The sequence below is a fragment of the Gymnoscopelus braueri genome (genome assembly GCF_963280865.1).
Source record: "Gymnoscopelus braueri genome assembly, chromosome: 17".
NCBI lineage: Eukaryota > Metazoa > Chordata > Actinopteri > Myctophiformes > Myctophidae > Gymnoscopelus > Gymnoscopelus braueri.
Window position 1 is genome coordinate 20,678,865 of NC_137617.1, and position 15,376 is coordinate 20,694,240.

At 47.0% G+C, this 15,376-nt stretch overlaps 1 protein-coding gene across 1 annotated transcript; it reads right to left on the bottom strand.

Annotated features, from left to right (window-relative positions):
- Positions 1-1,729: 1,729 nt before the first annotated feature.
- On the bottom strand, positions 1,730-5,135 carry LOC308105032 (protein diaphanous homolog 1-like; the record flags this gene model as incomplete). Its single annotated transcript, XM_080455667.1, is given in 2 exon segments — positions 1,730-3,821; positions 3,823-5,135. Coding segments are annotated over 2 exon segments (3,405 nt in total).
- Positions 5,136-15,376: the final 10,241 nt, after the last annotated feature.

The window sequence follows — 15,376 nt, forward strand, 5'->3', positions numbered from 1 at the left end:
TCGGTACTATGACGTTATATTGATGACATCAGGGATCTCCATACATAGGCATAAAAGGTAAGGTCCCTGGGGGACTTGGGGCAACCAAGCATATAGTGCACCCGGGAGAATACAATCCATTCTGTGTGTGTGCACAGAATGGAATGGATTGTATTGCGTGTGTGCGTGTGTGCGCGTGTGCATGTGCATGTGCATGTGCATGTGCATGTGCATGTGCATGTGCATGTGCGTGTGCGTGTGCGTGTGTGCGTGCGTGCGTGCGTGATTGGCACTTATTTCTTAACATACAATGTAAAAGATTAACATTAACACACAGTAGGCTATATCAGACAAAAGCAATTCACATGTTTTAAACAAAACAAAAATATTGAAAGAAGCAAGCGTAAAGTGGTCTTGGCCTGGGACATGGAAAACGTCATACTGCATCATAGTATGTTCAGTTTAAAATGAACACCAAATCACAATAATGAGATTGGGAATGATTGTACCTTTGCATTTACATCCAACATAAGTAAGTCTTTGTGTTAAACTGATAATCGGCTGGTTGTTTAGAACCGGACTCAAGAGCCACTGTGAGGCCTAGCTGGGTTGTACGGCCAGCTAGTCGTCCTGGTACTCTAGAGAGAGTTAAGATGATCTTCGAGCGTCGCTGAGGACACTGGGTTGTCAGGTGAGTTAATCCTGCTTGGATCGCTTGCCGATGAGGAGAGAGAGAGTGGTTTCAACCATGACATCCAGAGTGTTTTATCCTGCTGTGGGTAGCCCCTGACATCACTGTGGTGATGTCAGATAGTGTCAGACATCTCCTCATATGGAGCTGCCTATGTCAGTTATGCCCAAATATGGGACCAGGAGTCAGTCCTGGACGTGACGGTTATCTCCATATATGGAGTTTCTGGGAAGGGTTCATGTCAGACCCCGTATCTATGACACGTCTTGGGTCTCTATGACGACCTTGTAGGTCGATCGTCTCCATTTATGGGGATCTCCATATATAGGCCAGTGCTGGCAAGTATGCCCTGAACGTTCGCAACACTTTGGATTCTCCCAATATAAGGCAGTGATATAGAAATACAGAGAAAGACAAACATTGTGTAGAGCAGGGATCTTCTAAATGTTTAAGGCCAAGGACCTCTTAGTTAAAAGAGATGAAGCAGAGACCTATAGCCTGGCTCCAGACCATAGACCCCACCCACTCCACTGAGTGAACTGCTTGAAGCTTCAATCTGATAATCAGGCTGGCAGAGACCCCACTACATACGTATATTGTATAGGATTGTGTTGCATATTAGATATTATTATTACTACTACTAATAATTATGATAATAAATTATTATTATTAGTATATATTATTTAGAGCTTTCCACGCAATTTGATGAGAAGCATTGATGGTTGTCTCATCAATGTCTGTTGACTGTTGAGAGATTTGAGACTAGCTTGGAAGTATTCCACAGGTTTTTCATTTAAGTGACTTTTTTTGGTGGATGTGAGAGAGTCCTATAGTCCTTGGGAAACCATAAACCATTAACCTACGTAGGCCTACATCTAAATGATTTGCCATATTTACATTTCCTTACCAATTACAAATTACAAATCCTTATAAGCTATATATTTCTGGGATACATAGAAGCTGAAACTCCACAAGATATTCCTCTACACTTATTTAGTGAGAACATTGCTCCTCTTGCTGAGAGCATCTCAGCAGGCGCCCCCCCCTGCCCCCTTGCCTTCAACTCCCTTGGAAAACGCTGTTCGCAGCTGGGTTGGGCTTCCTCCTAAAAGCAGCACCAGACTGCAGTGCCTCCAAGAGGCCATACATGATACCAGTTTCATCACCCTCTACGTTGACTTTAAGGAGCAGACTCTTCTTGAGTTTCTGCCCCTTCTCCTTTTCAGACTTCTCTCTGGCCAGCTTGTCTCTCCTGATCTTCTCCTCAGACTCCCTTCTCTTCTGATTCTCCATCACAGCTTGCTGAAACATGTTCTTGAAGGTGTTGAGGTCTCCAAAGAACTCCTCAACAGAGATCTTCCGTGGGTCAAAGACAAAGTACACTCCCATGTCCCTGTACTGCTTCTCCATGTTTGTATGCATCAGGTCCAGCTTCTTGTACTGCTCACGGGCGCTGCCCACGAAGCTGGACATCTTCACCACAAACAGGTCCCTGTCACTCTGCGGAGGAGGAAAGGTTTTTAGGACTTTCTCAATGTTCTTGATCTGACATCCCATCTGGTCCAGGTTCTTCTGAAGCATCTCTGCCGACACTCTGCTGGCCCTCTCCACGTGGACCAGCTCCTCAGGGAAGCTCATGACGTTAGGGTACTGTTCCTGGCACACGTCAGCCAGGAAGTGGAGCAGCGTCTGCTTCTGGTCAACTGACTTGGTGTCACGCAGCTTGCAGAGGTAGGATACGGTGAACCCGAAGGCCTTGGCGTTGCGGGAGCCGGCGTTCATGTAGTTTCCCAACAGCAGGATGATCTGCAGCAGCTGGGAAAAGTTCTGGCTCTTCCTCAGCTCCTCACAGGCCGCTGTCACAGATACCACGTCTGACTTGAGGTTGTCCAGCTGCTCGTCAAACTGCAGCTTGAACAGGATGGCCTGGAGGCGGGGCTTTAGACACTTCACACTGGACATCACCACTCCAAACTGTTCGGCTTCAGCAAGGTCGTCGTACTGATCCTTCATCTCCGCCAGGACATTCATCTGTTCCTGTTCCGGTAGAAGTTTGATAAGGTTCTGCAGTATGGACTCAGTCAGAACCTTCTCATTGACCTCCAAGATGAAACTTTTGATTTCTTCATAGAGTGCACGGAATGAACCCAGGAAGATAGAGAGGTTCTGGGAAGACTTGGAGTCCAGCACCTTCAACTCCTTTACTTTCTTCTGTGTTAGTTTCTTGTCCTCTCCACCATTCTGCAGATTTTTGGCTTGGGAAGTCTTGGCCTGTGAGAAGGCAAGGGTCAATTTGGCAAAGAGCTCGTTGTTTTCAAATTGCTCCTCTTTGACGTTGGTCCAAAAACTCTTCTCTGATAGATCCTCTGGTCCAATCTTTCTCCAGTTGGCTCTCTTCAGCCGCACCTCAGGCTTGTACTCCTTCTTAGCCTTGAGACCAAAGGGGAGTGGCAGGGGAGCAGGGGCTGTCCAGGCACTCATGCCAGGCGGAGGAGGTGGTGGAAGGCCTGGACCGCCAGGAAGTGGTGGAGGTGGTGGCGGTCCCATCCCAGGTAAGAGCGGAGGGGGTGGGGGTCCTGGCATGCCAGGGAGGGGAGTAGGAAGAGGCATGCCTGGCAAGGGTGGAGGTGGAGGGGGTGGAAAGAAACAAGAATGCCCGGGTAAGGGTGGTGGTGGTGGTGGTGGTGGGGGAGGTGGGATCACCACTTGGCCCGGTAGGGGAGGTGGGGGAGGCACACCCGTTTGCGCCCCGGGGGTTGGTACAGGAATGTTAACGGTGACAACTATAGTCTTGGGCTCTTCCAGATCTTTAGATAGCTTCTCAATTCGCTCATGCAGTGTGCTAAGCTTTTGCTGCAGTCCCTGGTTCTCTCTGTCTGTGCCCGGCTTGGTAGAGGCCAGCTGTTCCTTGAGCTCAAGCAGACGCTGCTCATAGTCTCCCTTCAGCTTCTTCCACTCTACCTGCCGCTTGTGGCGTGCCATCAGCTCCGCCTCCAACTTCTTCTCCAGTTTCTTGGCCTTGGCCTCGCTGGACTCCACCTTGGTTTGATTCACCATGTTGTCTATCAAGCCCGCAATATCAAGGCTGAGTTTGCGGCACTTGAAGTCTGGGTCGGCACCATTTCTGTGAAGCACAATCTGACCAATACACCATCAACTTGTAGTACTGAGGCCTGGCCAGATAATCATTGCGGATCAGCAGCAGGTGCTGTAGCAAGGACAGGAAGTAGCCTTTGGCTTTTGAGTCCTTCACTGTGTTGACAAGGACTTCAAACACCTCCCTCACATCGTCCATCTCAAACTGTATGTCATTCAGGCGTGCTTTGAGTTCATCATAGTCCTCCTCTGCCTGCTCATCAAACACATTGAGCTGCACCCTCAGTTCGTCGTTGTCGATCATCCTCACCTCCTCCGTTAGCTGGTCTTTGAATCCCAGTCTCATCAGTTCAGAGCGGATGTGGATCCTGAAGTCTGGCTCCTCTCCTCGACTGATCAGAGCATTGATGAGAGTAATGCAGCCGACCTTTAGAGCAATGTTTGGTTTATTCATGCCAGTCAGAAGAGGCTGAAACCGCTCAATGCCCTGTTTCTCTGCCTCCACTGTTATGGCCTCCAGAACACGTTTGTGAAGGTTGTCTGAGTGATCTAAGATGCAGATGGCGGAGAGCAGCTTGACGGCGTCCAACATCATGACGGGCATCCTGGGGTTGATGGCTCGAACCAGCAGAGGAATCCCCTCAGCCGAATCCAGCATGGATTTCAGTCCATACTTATTATTCATGAAAGCTTTGAGACAACGGATGATCTCATGTTGACACTTTACTCCAATGTCGGGGTACTCAACTCGTTCCTCTTGCAGTCTCCTCAGCAGGCTGAGCAGCAGGGCAAGGCCCTCATCTCCAAAATTCTGCACCCAGCTGACAGGGTTGTTATTGAGTGAGACTCGTAGCGACTCCAGACAGCCCAGCAGTTGTTTGTCTCGGATATCGGACTTCAACTCCTGGATGTACACCATGACTAACTTGGTGCCCTCCTTCTGGTTCTGACCAGCTTTGGAGGTGTACAGGTACTGGGAGACCATCTCTCGCTTAATGGTGATGTCTTTAGCTCGCAGTGGCTTCTGCTTCTCCTTGTTCAAGTTCATGTCCACCAGCATCTGTTCAAACAGCTCCAGGATGTATTCGTCAGTGTGGTCGTGCAGCATGGCACTCTGGGCGTGGATCTCATAGTTGGATGTTGAGGAGTGGTGCCTACTGGGTGCAGAGCCCATCTTCTTGTCCTTCATCCCCATGATGGTGAAACGCTCCAGCTCGTCGGGAATCAGCTGTTTGAGTTTACATTTCCTTTTCACATCTCCATCCTCGTATCTCTTTCCTTTCTTATCCTTCTTGGGAACAGAAGCTGAGGCCTCGTTTGGCTGAGGCGCGGCAGTAGATTCTGCTAAATTCCCACAGTATGGATTCATTACTTGAATTCACTGCGCTTTCACTGGTTGTACTTTGCCCAAAAGTAGTTTTTGCCAGACCCAGGGGGTCGGCTGGTTGTTTAGAACCGGGCTCAAGAGCCACTGAGAGGCCTAGCTGGTTTGTACGGCCAGTCGGCCAGTCGTCCAGTCGTCCTGGTACTCTGTATAGGGTACTCTGTATTGGCCCCCGCAATAGCTCTATCCTCTTTTATGTCTCGGTTGTCTCTTCTGTCTTCTATCTTCTGTCTTCTATCTTCTGTCTTCTATCTTCTCCGTCTTCTATCTTGTCTGTTTATGGTGTCTCTTTCTCAATCGTCTCCTTCTGTACGTCTTGACTGCCTTCACCCGACTCTCTCTCGCTATGGGGACGTGTGGTGGTCAGATCTTATAGGCTTGGCACAGCGCTGGGCGGGCGGACCTCTGACGTCACTCTGACACAGCCATAAGGAGTTCCCAATGCAGCCACGCCCAAATATGGAGTATGCTGTCCTCAATGTGTTGTTATGACATCAGCGGTAAACAAATCAGTCAGCTCCATGTACGGTCACAAAATGGGGCATGCATGTACTGATGACATCAGACCCAGGGGGTCGGCCTACAGGAGGCTAACTAGCCACAATTAGCACAAAGTGGCTAATCAACAAAGCCGCCAATCTATGGGAGGAAAAGTAGGAATTCCAGCTGCACACTTTCTTCCTTGCAAAGAAGTACGGTCACCAGCCAGTGCAACCACATTAACCAAGTGTCTTCATCATATTTAACTTAAACTTTTATACATAATGGAAGTCAATGGGGCTCTGATCAGGCTGAAACCATGCCCAAATTTGGAATCATTCGTCATAGATATGTCATAGACAAATGACATCATAGATGAATGATGTCACAGGCTGGCCACATGAAGTCCGAGATCAGTCTATGTTCATAGAAACACTTTTTCTATTCAAGTTCTTGAATTTTTATGTATTTTTGTTGCCAGACCCAAGGGGTCGGCCTACATGAGGCTTTGTCCCTATTTCGTCCATACATGGGCATAAAAGAGGGTTCAAGTTTCGTCCCCCATAGTGATGGAGCTCACTTAAAAAAAAAATATTTTTTGAAGTGCATAATCCTATTTATAGGTTATTAATGTCATCATGTGTCTCGCTAGCCAATCACAGTGCTGAATAGAGTCAGCCAATTTCGTCCCCCTTAGTGACCTATTCAAATCCATGACCTATTCAGTCCCGACCCTTAGTGACATATTCGATCCCAACCTTCCCATATATGGAGATCCCCATAGATGGACACAACCGAACTACCCAAGTCTGACATCATAGAATCTCTCCTAGACTTCTATACATGGAGATAAACATACCATAGCTCTGACATCAGAGAACCCCTCTTGGAACCCCATATATGGAGCTAACCGAAACGTCCAGGACTGACATCATAGGCCCATCTTTGGGCATAACTGACATAGCCCGCTCCATATATGGATATGATTGACATCACCGTAATGACACCAGGGCTGCAGCCAACGAGAAAGGCAACGGAAATCCCTGGTTAATTGAGTTCCATCAGCGATCCTGAGCAACATTAACTCCCTCCAGAGGAATAAGCATCAATACAACCAATAAGTAGTTGGCTCTACAGCCTAAAACATTACATATCAGTTTACCTACTTCTTGGATACTATCATAGCGGCTTTCAGAATCAAATCTGATCGTACATACATTTCATGAATGAGGCTTAAAGAGAGTAATATTAGCTCCCCACCTTATTCCAGGCTTTCGCCTGTGAGAAAGCCTGGAACAAGGTCAGGTGCGACCTCAGTTGTATGTGACTCAGCCTTTTGGAAATGGCAAAATGTCACAAACTGTATTCGCAAATTGAGCTTATTACACTACAGCATCGGCCTACTGAAATATAGATGAGAAGAGAAGGATGTTGTCATGTAGCGGGCCATTCAAACAAGTCAGTGAGCCTCCGTGCAATGCTAATAACACTCTCACAGTTAATTGCTTTGTTTACATAAAGGGGGAGCTGATTACCCCGCAAAAAGCGAGGAGACCTACTTTTCTGGGGCTACTGTTTTGACAAAAACAACAAGCTCAAATAAAGAACGATAAGGAGATACGTAGATAAAGCGAACCGTTCCTCATGATTAAGATGAATGCATGGATGAAAAAGCACAAAGGGGGTGGAGGGGGGACTGGAGAGAAATGAAATGATAGATGAAAACAACATTAAAGCAAATGTATGGCTCTTATAAGAGGCATGAACAAACTCCTTGCCTGTCATATCCACTTTGGCAAATCACTGTGACAGTCAACGGCAATAAGGATGGTGTTGGGAAACATACAAAGATAGCAAATAAAGAGAGAAAAATAGATACAGAGAGGGAAGGACGAAAGAGCGAGCGGGGGTGAGAGAAAGATACAGTATTCAGAGGGAGATGGGGAAGGAGAGGAGGAAATAGTGTGAGGGAGAAACAGAAAGAGTTAGATGGATGGTTGGGGAGAGAAAAGGCTATGCGAGATATATACAAAAAAAAGTGGCTGAAGTGGACGAGATAACAGAAAACGGGAGGAGAGAAAGGAAAGAGAGAGAGATAAACAAATTGTCCCTGTAATGTCGTTGAACTAGCACAGCGCCTGGCTTTGTCAAAGAACATATTAGATGAATAATTCAAAGCTGGCAGTCTGGATGTTTGGGGGGATATTGCTTAACTTATAGTGTGTCGTGTGCCGAAAATAGCAGATCTATAAGATCACAATGGGTCGCAATCGTAAGGCATTTTGAGCTTATAGATTGGCTATTTTCGGTGTACAACACCGCCGTACGTAAGTATAATTCCGGCTTATTTCAGTGGGTGACAGAGGAGGCACTCTACTGCCTGGAGAGGATGGCAATGATGTGTCAGTGCAGTGGTAATGACAACATGTGTGCATGTGTAAGTATGTGGGTGTATGTGGACGCGTGAGGGTTTGTGGGCGTGTTTGTGGGTGAGAAGTGGAGGTGGGATTTTGTGTGTGTGTCTGTCTTTCTGGGTTGTGTGTTGAAGCAATGGAGAATTAATGATGGAATTGGTTTCTGAGTCTAAAGATAAGATAAGATAAGCTCTTATTGATCCCCGCAGGGAAATTCAGATAAGAGTGTGTGTGTGTGTGTGTGTGTGTGTGTGTGTGTGTGTGTGTGTGTGTGTGTGTGTGTGTGTGTGTGTGTGTGCGTGTGTGCGTGTGCGTGTGCGTGTGTGTGTACACAGGCACGTGTGTGAGTAAGCAGACACAAACTGAAACAACCCCACCTGGTGTGGGATTTGCATGGATGCTACCAAAGGACATTAACATAGTTTACACCAAGTCCTGAATCTCATGAATGATGATTATGGCTTGTTTCAGTTGCCTGTTCCCCAGTACGAGACACAAACTGAGACTTTGTCTTCATCAATGTTTAGGATCCAGGTCTGGAGACCAAGAGAGGCCTGTCACATCACATCAACTTTGAATGGAATGGAATTTGAATGGATTGGTCACTACTGAATGCTTTTGCAATGAGTATCCGTCGATTAGGCTACCAGCCGGCATATTCTGTTCCCTGTTGGTTCATGCCTACAGGTACTGTAAGTCTTAGGGTCTGAATTTCCAAGGTCATCCTTGTTAATCCTAAATTATGCTTCAGCGAAAAAGTGATGTGTGTGACATGTCACTCAACAAAAATAATGTTTTATTTTTTTAAACTAATAAAAGGGTTGACACTCAAGTAAAGTTGATAACACGTTTTTCACGTAATTGTTCATGAGCGACATATCGCACAATGCTTTTTTGCTAAAGCATGAATTAGGCATTACGTTATTAAGGTGGACTTGGTGGAACTCACTAATGCCTAATAGCTGCAGAGCCCTGTCACAAAGTTTTTGGAGAACCATTACCGGTTGTTACGAGCTATGTGCTGCCACATTGGAAAAGTGAAAACAAAAGATGGAGATCTAGGTTGTTTCTTTTGTACTGTTGTTCTCCTTATCAGTGTCTCACCTTAACCGCAACACTTTCCATTGATTTCCATTGACTCTATTCGTCCCCAAAACCCCATAACCCGACTCTATACTAAACCTAAACCTAAGACCCTTGAAAATGAGCACCAGCTAAAGTGTCCTTAATTTCCATGCTTTTCTAGTCCTTATATCCTCACAAGAATAACGATGCAAGAACACATGGTGTCTTTCTCTCACACACACACACACACGCATGCACGCACGCACACACGCACGCATGCAGGCACACACGCACACACGCACGCACGCACACATGCACACATGCACGCACACACACATGCATACTCCCAATTAAAAGGCTGAAAGCTGTCAATGTGATACAGAGAGTCAGAGATGGAGGCGGATTTCAAACATTAACCTTCCACTGTAAGTCCTGTTAATCCAAACACTCACACAACACCAGGAAGTTCACACTAAATGAGTGGGGGATGAAAGCCAGGGATAGCCTGTGTGGGAAAAGATATCTGGATTAATTAAGTATTGTAACGGATGAAGTTGGTGTGTGTGTGTGTGTGTGTACGTGCGTGTGTGTGTTTAAAACAGCGTGTAGCCAATGCGCATTATTGTGTGTGCGTACATAATACATATGACACTGTGTATATGAGCGTACATGTGTGTGTGTGTGCACGGTTATGTTTAAGCATATCATTTATGCACGTAGCCATGTGCGAGGGGGATAATTGTTAGTGTGACATACATGCAGAGCAGCCACCTCATCAGTGAACCTACACAGTCATAAAGAAGCATGTTTGATTGGATTTTCCTGTTTTAATCAGAACGGCTCTATTTTCGATGGGTGGTGGGACCCGACTAATTAGAAAGCTGGATTAAAAGTGAATGTCAACATGTTAAAGACACGCGATCTGGCACTGTAAACAGAATGTAAACTACACCTTTTAAATGAAGCCTTTAAATGAAGCAAGTGTGTGTGTGTGTGTGTGTGTGTGTGTGTGTGTGTGTGTGTGTGTGTGTGTGTGTGTGTGTGTGTGTGTGTGTGTGTGTGTGTGTGTGTGTGTGTGTGTGTGTGTGTGTGTGTGTGTGTGTGTGTGTGTGTGTGTGTGTGCGCGCGCGTGCACGTGCGTACTTGTATGATGTGGTGCATAGCTTGGTGACATGCTGAACGCAGAAAGAGAGGTGGACCAGTGATGGCAAGGGTTAAGGAGGGATGTAAGAAGTTCAGGGAACTCATGCCTTTCCCATAGCATCCAAGGAGCCATCACTGAAGATGAAAGGGCAAGTCTACTCAGCCTGCATCAGATGTTGCATGATGTACAGAAGCGAGACGTGGGCCCTGGGGGTGGAGCGCGAGGAGAAGCTGGACTGAGTGGAGATGAGGATGATTAGATGGATGTGCGGCATGTCAATGAGGGAGAGAATGACGAGCGCAGAACTGTAGATGGATGACGTGAGAGGAGGCGATAGCAGATGTGGTGAGAGGGCGAGGCAGATTGAGATGGTACGGACACATTATGGATGGAAGTAAATGACTGAGTGAAGAATGCAATGACGTTGAACTTGGAGGGGACAAGACCTATTGGCTGGCCAAAGACGAATAGGCAGATGACCATGTCAGCTGCCATGAGAGCACTCAACATCGACCAGGAGGTGGTCATGGACTGTCCCGGGTGAAATGAAGCCATAGCGAGGATTCAGTCCAATCCAGTTCGGCCCTGGACAGAGGACTTAAAACAGATGATGATGCGAAACAAGAGTTAGGTGTTCTAAAGAGTTAGGTTTTCTCACTTTTGAATAGAAGAGATAAAATAGAAGACAACGCAGAGATTTAAGCACACTAGAGATCCTCACTTCTACAAGGTGATATAAAGTGTGCAACCTTGATGCACATACATAACTACAGTAGTAACTACATAACTACACCTGTATTAATAGGTGTTTTACATAACTTCCTAGTTAGTCACTCATCTACATATTTATTTATTTATTGTTTCTTTACAGTCCATATTTAACCACTTAAACACCATATACTTTGTTGACCGGGGTCCCCCAGGGCTGTATCCTTGGCCCCATCCTTTTGTCACCTTTTGTTATGTGCTTGTAGATAATGCTGTTTTTCACCGAATGTTCACCTATTATGACATGCCCAGAATAGGCACACTAGGCCCCTGTGGTTACGTTTTAGGACTTAAATATTTGCATCGTTCTGCTAAATACTTAAATTACAAATTGTAAATAATATAGGTTAAGGAGAGGTCAGCCTTTTTCTCCACTATACAGTGAATAACCTAGAGATTTTACTCGTCTCACATTTCTGTACCCAGCCAATGGCAATTGAAAAGGATGCACGGGGTACTAAGCTCTCCACTTACACGCACCATTCAAGTTAAAGCAGCGGAGCATTCCACATTAAATACTCGTACTCAAAGGATCAAAAGGAAAGGAGCCCAAACTGTTCAGGATAATGCATTACTTCACTCTGTGGGAGCAGCAAATGCATGTGTGAGCGTGTGTGTGCGTGTGTATGTGCACACGCTCATGCGTGCCCCTGCGTGTATACGCGCACCCTGCAACGACTGGCCGACCACCGGCTTTTCCCCATGCGCCGCAATAAGCACCACCTCATGTTTCTCACATCCTCCCACAGTGTGCTGCCGCCCCCATGTGAGATACTCCCTTCTGCCGTAATGAGTTCTGTTCCCGCAGGGGGATGAGAAGTGGGGATTGACTTGATCGGGAATGAGCGCGGCGCCCCACAGCATCGTACATACGATAAGCCTGAGCCGCCTCCCTCCCTCATTCTCTTTCTCCTTCCTTTCTCCTTTCATCCTCACCCTGAGAAAAAAGAAAAAAAAAGAAAACAGAGTGCCAGAATATTAATATTTAGAATGATTGTTGCCTGGCTTTTCCGCCTCGCCTCAGAGGCGTTTTTTTTTTCCAGCGATGCGCGGCACGTCGGTGCTCGTCACTTTAGCATGTTCTTACTCGTCATCTCCACGACTAATGTTCCCTCCACAGTTTATTGCTTGACGAAATGGCTCCATTAGTGTCGAGGCCTGTGCTAATGGCATGCAGATGGGGCCCGTCGGCCGCTGAGAGCTAGCTTACCGAGTTTGCGAGAGGGTGGGATGACTGACAGGCAGTGAACTGAAAGTCTCTATCTTTCCTGTGCGCGCTCTGCTGGGTGCACCTGTTTGTGTAGCCTATTTATGTGTGATTGTATCTGGCCCTGTATGTGTGTGCGAGCGTGCCGTGCATGCACATGTGTTTGCATGGGCGTGTGAAAGAGTGCGTACGAGAGCGTGCATGTGAATGTGTTGTTGCCTATGTTGGTATAAGCTTTTTGCATGTGTGTGCGTGCATGTGTGTGCAATGTGCATGCATGAATATACTTATGTGTGCATGAGAGAGAGAGAGAGAGAGAGAGAGAGAGAGAGAGAGAGAGAGAGAGAGAGAGAGAGAGAGAGAGAGAGAGAGAGAGAGAGAGAGAGAGAGAGAGAGAGAGAGAGAGAGAGAGAGAGAGAGAGAGAGAGAGAGAGAGAGAGAGAGAGAGTGTGTGTGTGTGTGTGTGTGTGTGTGTGTGTGTGTGTGTGTGTGTGTGTGTGTGTGTGTGTGTGTGTGTGTGTGTGTGTGTGTGTGTGTGTGTGTGTGTGTGTGTGTGTGAGTGGGGGTGTGTGTGTGTGTGTGTGTGTGTGTGTGTGTGTGTGTGTGTGTTGGTACCGTGTTATCTTCCCTTTCCCGTTCCCTGTGGAGGGCAGACGTTTTAGAAAAGTGTTCACCACTACTCAGCTGTGAAACCTCTCTGCTAGCATTCAGGGAACTGGGAAATCGTCACAGGAGACTTGAGGGGGAATGCTGCTATGACAGTTGGAAATGGCTGCTGTGCCAGTGAGGCTACATGCTGCACAGAAGAAACAAACTACAAGCTGGAGATGGTGGCCCTCAGGACCCCTCAAACCCCAAGCTAAGAGGACATGCTGTCCATGTCCTTTTCATGTTGTAAAAAGAAGAACGGATCCGCCACGCTGGCAGCTCTGCCTGGCCCTGGTTCAATCGATCTATCTATCAAGTGATAAATCCTTCACCAATGATGGCTGGTCATGGAAACTAATATTGTGCCATACGATAATTGGATACTATGTCAAATGTTTAGGAGGAGAGACTCTCTTATTTTATTGCTCCCCAAGCCGGAGCGTTATTTCCAAGCCTGCCTCTGTCCCCTGGTTAAAGGGATTATCACACCCTCGAGCCTGTTATGAGATAAAGCGAGTTTCAAGTGTGGGCAAATTTTCCTACCGTATTGAAATTAACGGAAACCAATGGCTCCCTTAAGAATCAAACAAGCAAGCAACATATATTATATATATATACACTATACAGTATATTGTGAGCCATATTCAATGGGTTGAACATGCTTGCATCTGAAAGTGTGAAAATGGACCCGGGGTGTGTTTCATTACATTACATTACATTACAGTCATTTAGCAGACGCTTTTATCCAAAGCGACTTACAATAAGTGTATTCAACATAGGTAGGGAACGAAAACTACTAATCACCAGAAGTCTTTAGTGCATTTTCTGCAAAAACAAGCAACCAAGAGTATACCTAGCGCTAAGGTAAAAGTGCAATATATCAGCTACCTATTTCCTTAAACAGATGAGACAAAATAGCTAAATCAAATGAGCATGAGCTAAAACAAATAAGTGTATCGACTAAACAAGATCCAATAAACAATACAGCAATAGAAAACAAGCGTTCGTACAACTAGTTAACAACAAGTAGGTCAGGCAGAGAGGAAGGGTAGTGTTTCCTGAAGAGGTGGGTTTTCAGCCTGCGGCGAAATATGGGCAGTGACTCTGCTGTCCTAACATCAGTGGGAAGTTCATTCCACCACTGTGGGGCCAGAACAGAAAAGAGTCGTGACCGTGTGGATCGGCCAGAAGGACCCTTGAGTGACGAGGCAATCAGTCGCCCCGAGGTGGCAGACCGAAGTGGTCGGGCAGGGGTGTAGGCATCGACCATAGCCCGGAGGTAAGAAGGAGCTGTTCCTTTCACTGCCCTATAGGCTAGCACCAGGGTTTTGAACTGGATGCGAGCCGCTACGGGGAGCCAGTGTAGAGAACGGAGAAGGATGGTTGTGTGGGAGAACTTGGTTGAACACCAGACGAGCCGCAGCTTTCTGAACAAGCTCCAGAGGTCTGATGGCAGATGCCGGAGCACCAGCAAGGAGGGAGTTGCAGTAGTCCAGGCGGGAGATGACGAGAGCCTGGATGAGCACCTGGGCTGCCTTCTCCGTGAGGAAGGGGCGAATCCTCCTGATGTTGTAGAGGAGGAATCTGCAGGACCTTGTCACTGATGCGATGTTTGCCGAGAACGTCAGTTGATCGTCCAGGGTCACACCCAGATTATTCGCAGTCCGAGTTGAGGTCACCACAGCATTATCAATGGTGATGGCCATGTCTCGGTGCGGACAGCCCTTCCCCGGGAGGAACATCAGCTCGGTTTTGTCCAGGTTGAGCTTCAGGTGGTTTGTCGACATCCACTCCGAGATGTCAGCCAGACAAGCAGCAATGCGTGCCTCCACTTGGGTATCAGAGGGGGGGAATGAGAGGATCAGCTGGGTGTCATCGGCATAGCAGTGGTAGGAAAAGCCATGGGAGTGGATGACAGCACCCAGAGATGTAGTGTAGAGAGAGAAAAGAAGAGGACCCAGAACCGAGCCTTGGGGAACCCCAGTTGTGAGCCTGTGTGGTTCTGACACAGACCCTCTCAGCATCACCTGGTAGGAGCGACCCGTCAGGTAGGATGCAAACAGGGAGAGTGCAGAGCCTGAGACACCCATCCCCTCGAGGGTGGGGAGGAGGATCTGATGGTTCACCGTGTCGAACGCTGCAGACCTCGTGTTTCAACCTCGTTCTGCGATCTTGGTCGACTTCAACCCCTCTCCCTATACTGTATGTGTGCCGTTAAAAGACCCGCTGTATTTTTATTCAATTTTATCATAACACCCTCTGTAGAGGTGGAAAGAATACAGTAATTTATCCATGTGTAAAGTAACGCAGGTAAACGATAATAATAATAATGGAATAATCCTGCACTAACTTTGTGAAGCAGTCTGTCAAGTGCATATAACAGCATTTGGCCACTGTCAGTCAGCAGGTAAGTGTTTGCTGGGGACAGAAAGTTGTCAGAGGTCGTGTCGTACATTTCAAACCATGCTGGTTGAAATGCTTCTTGGTTTCTAAGAGTGGG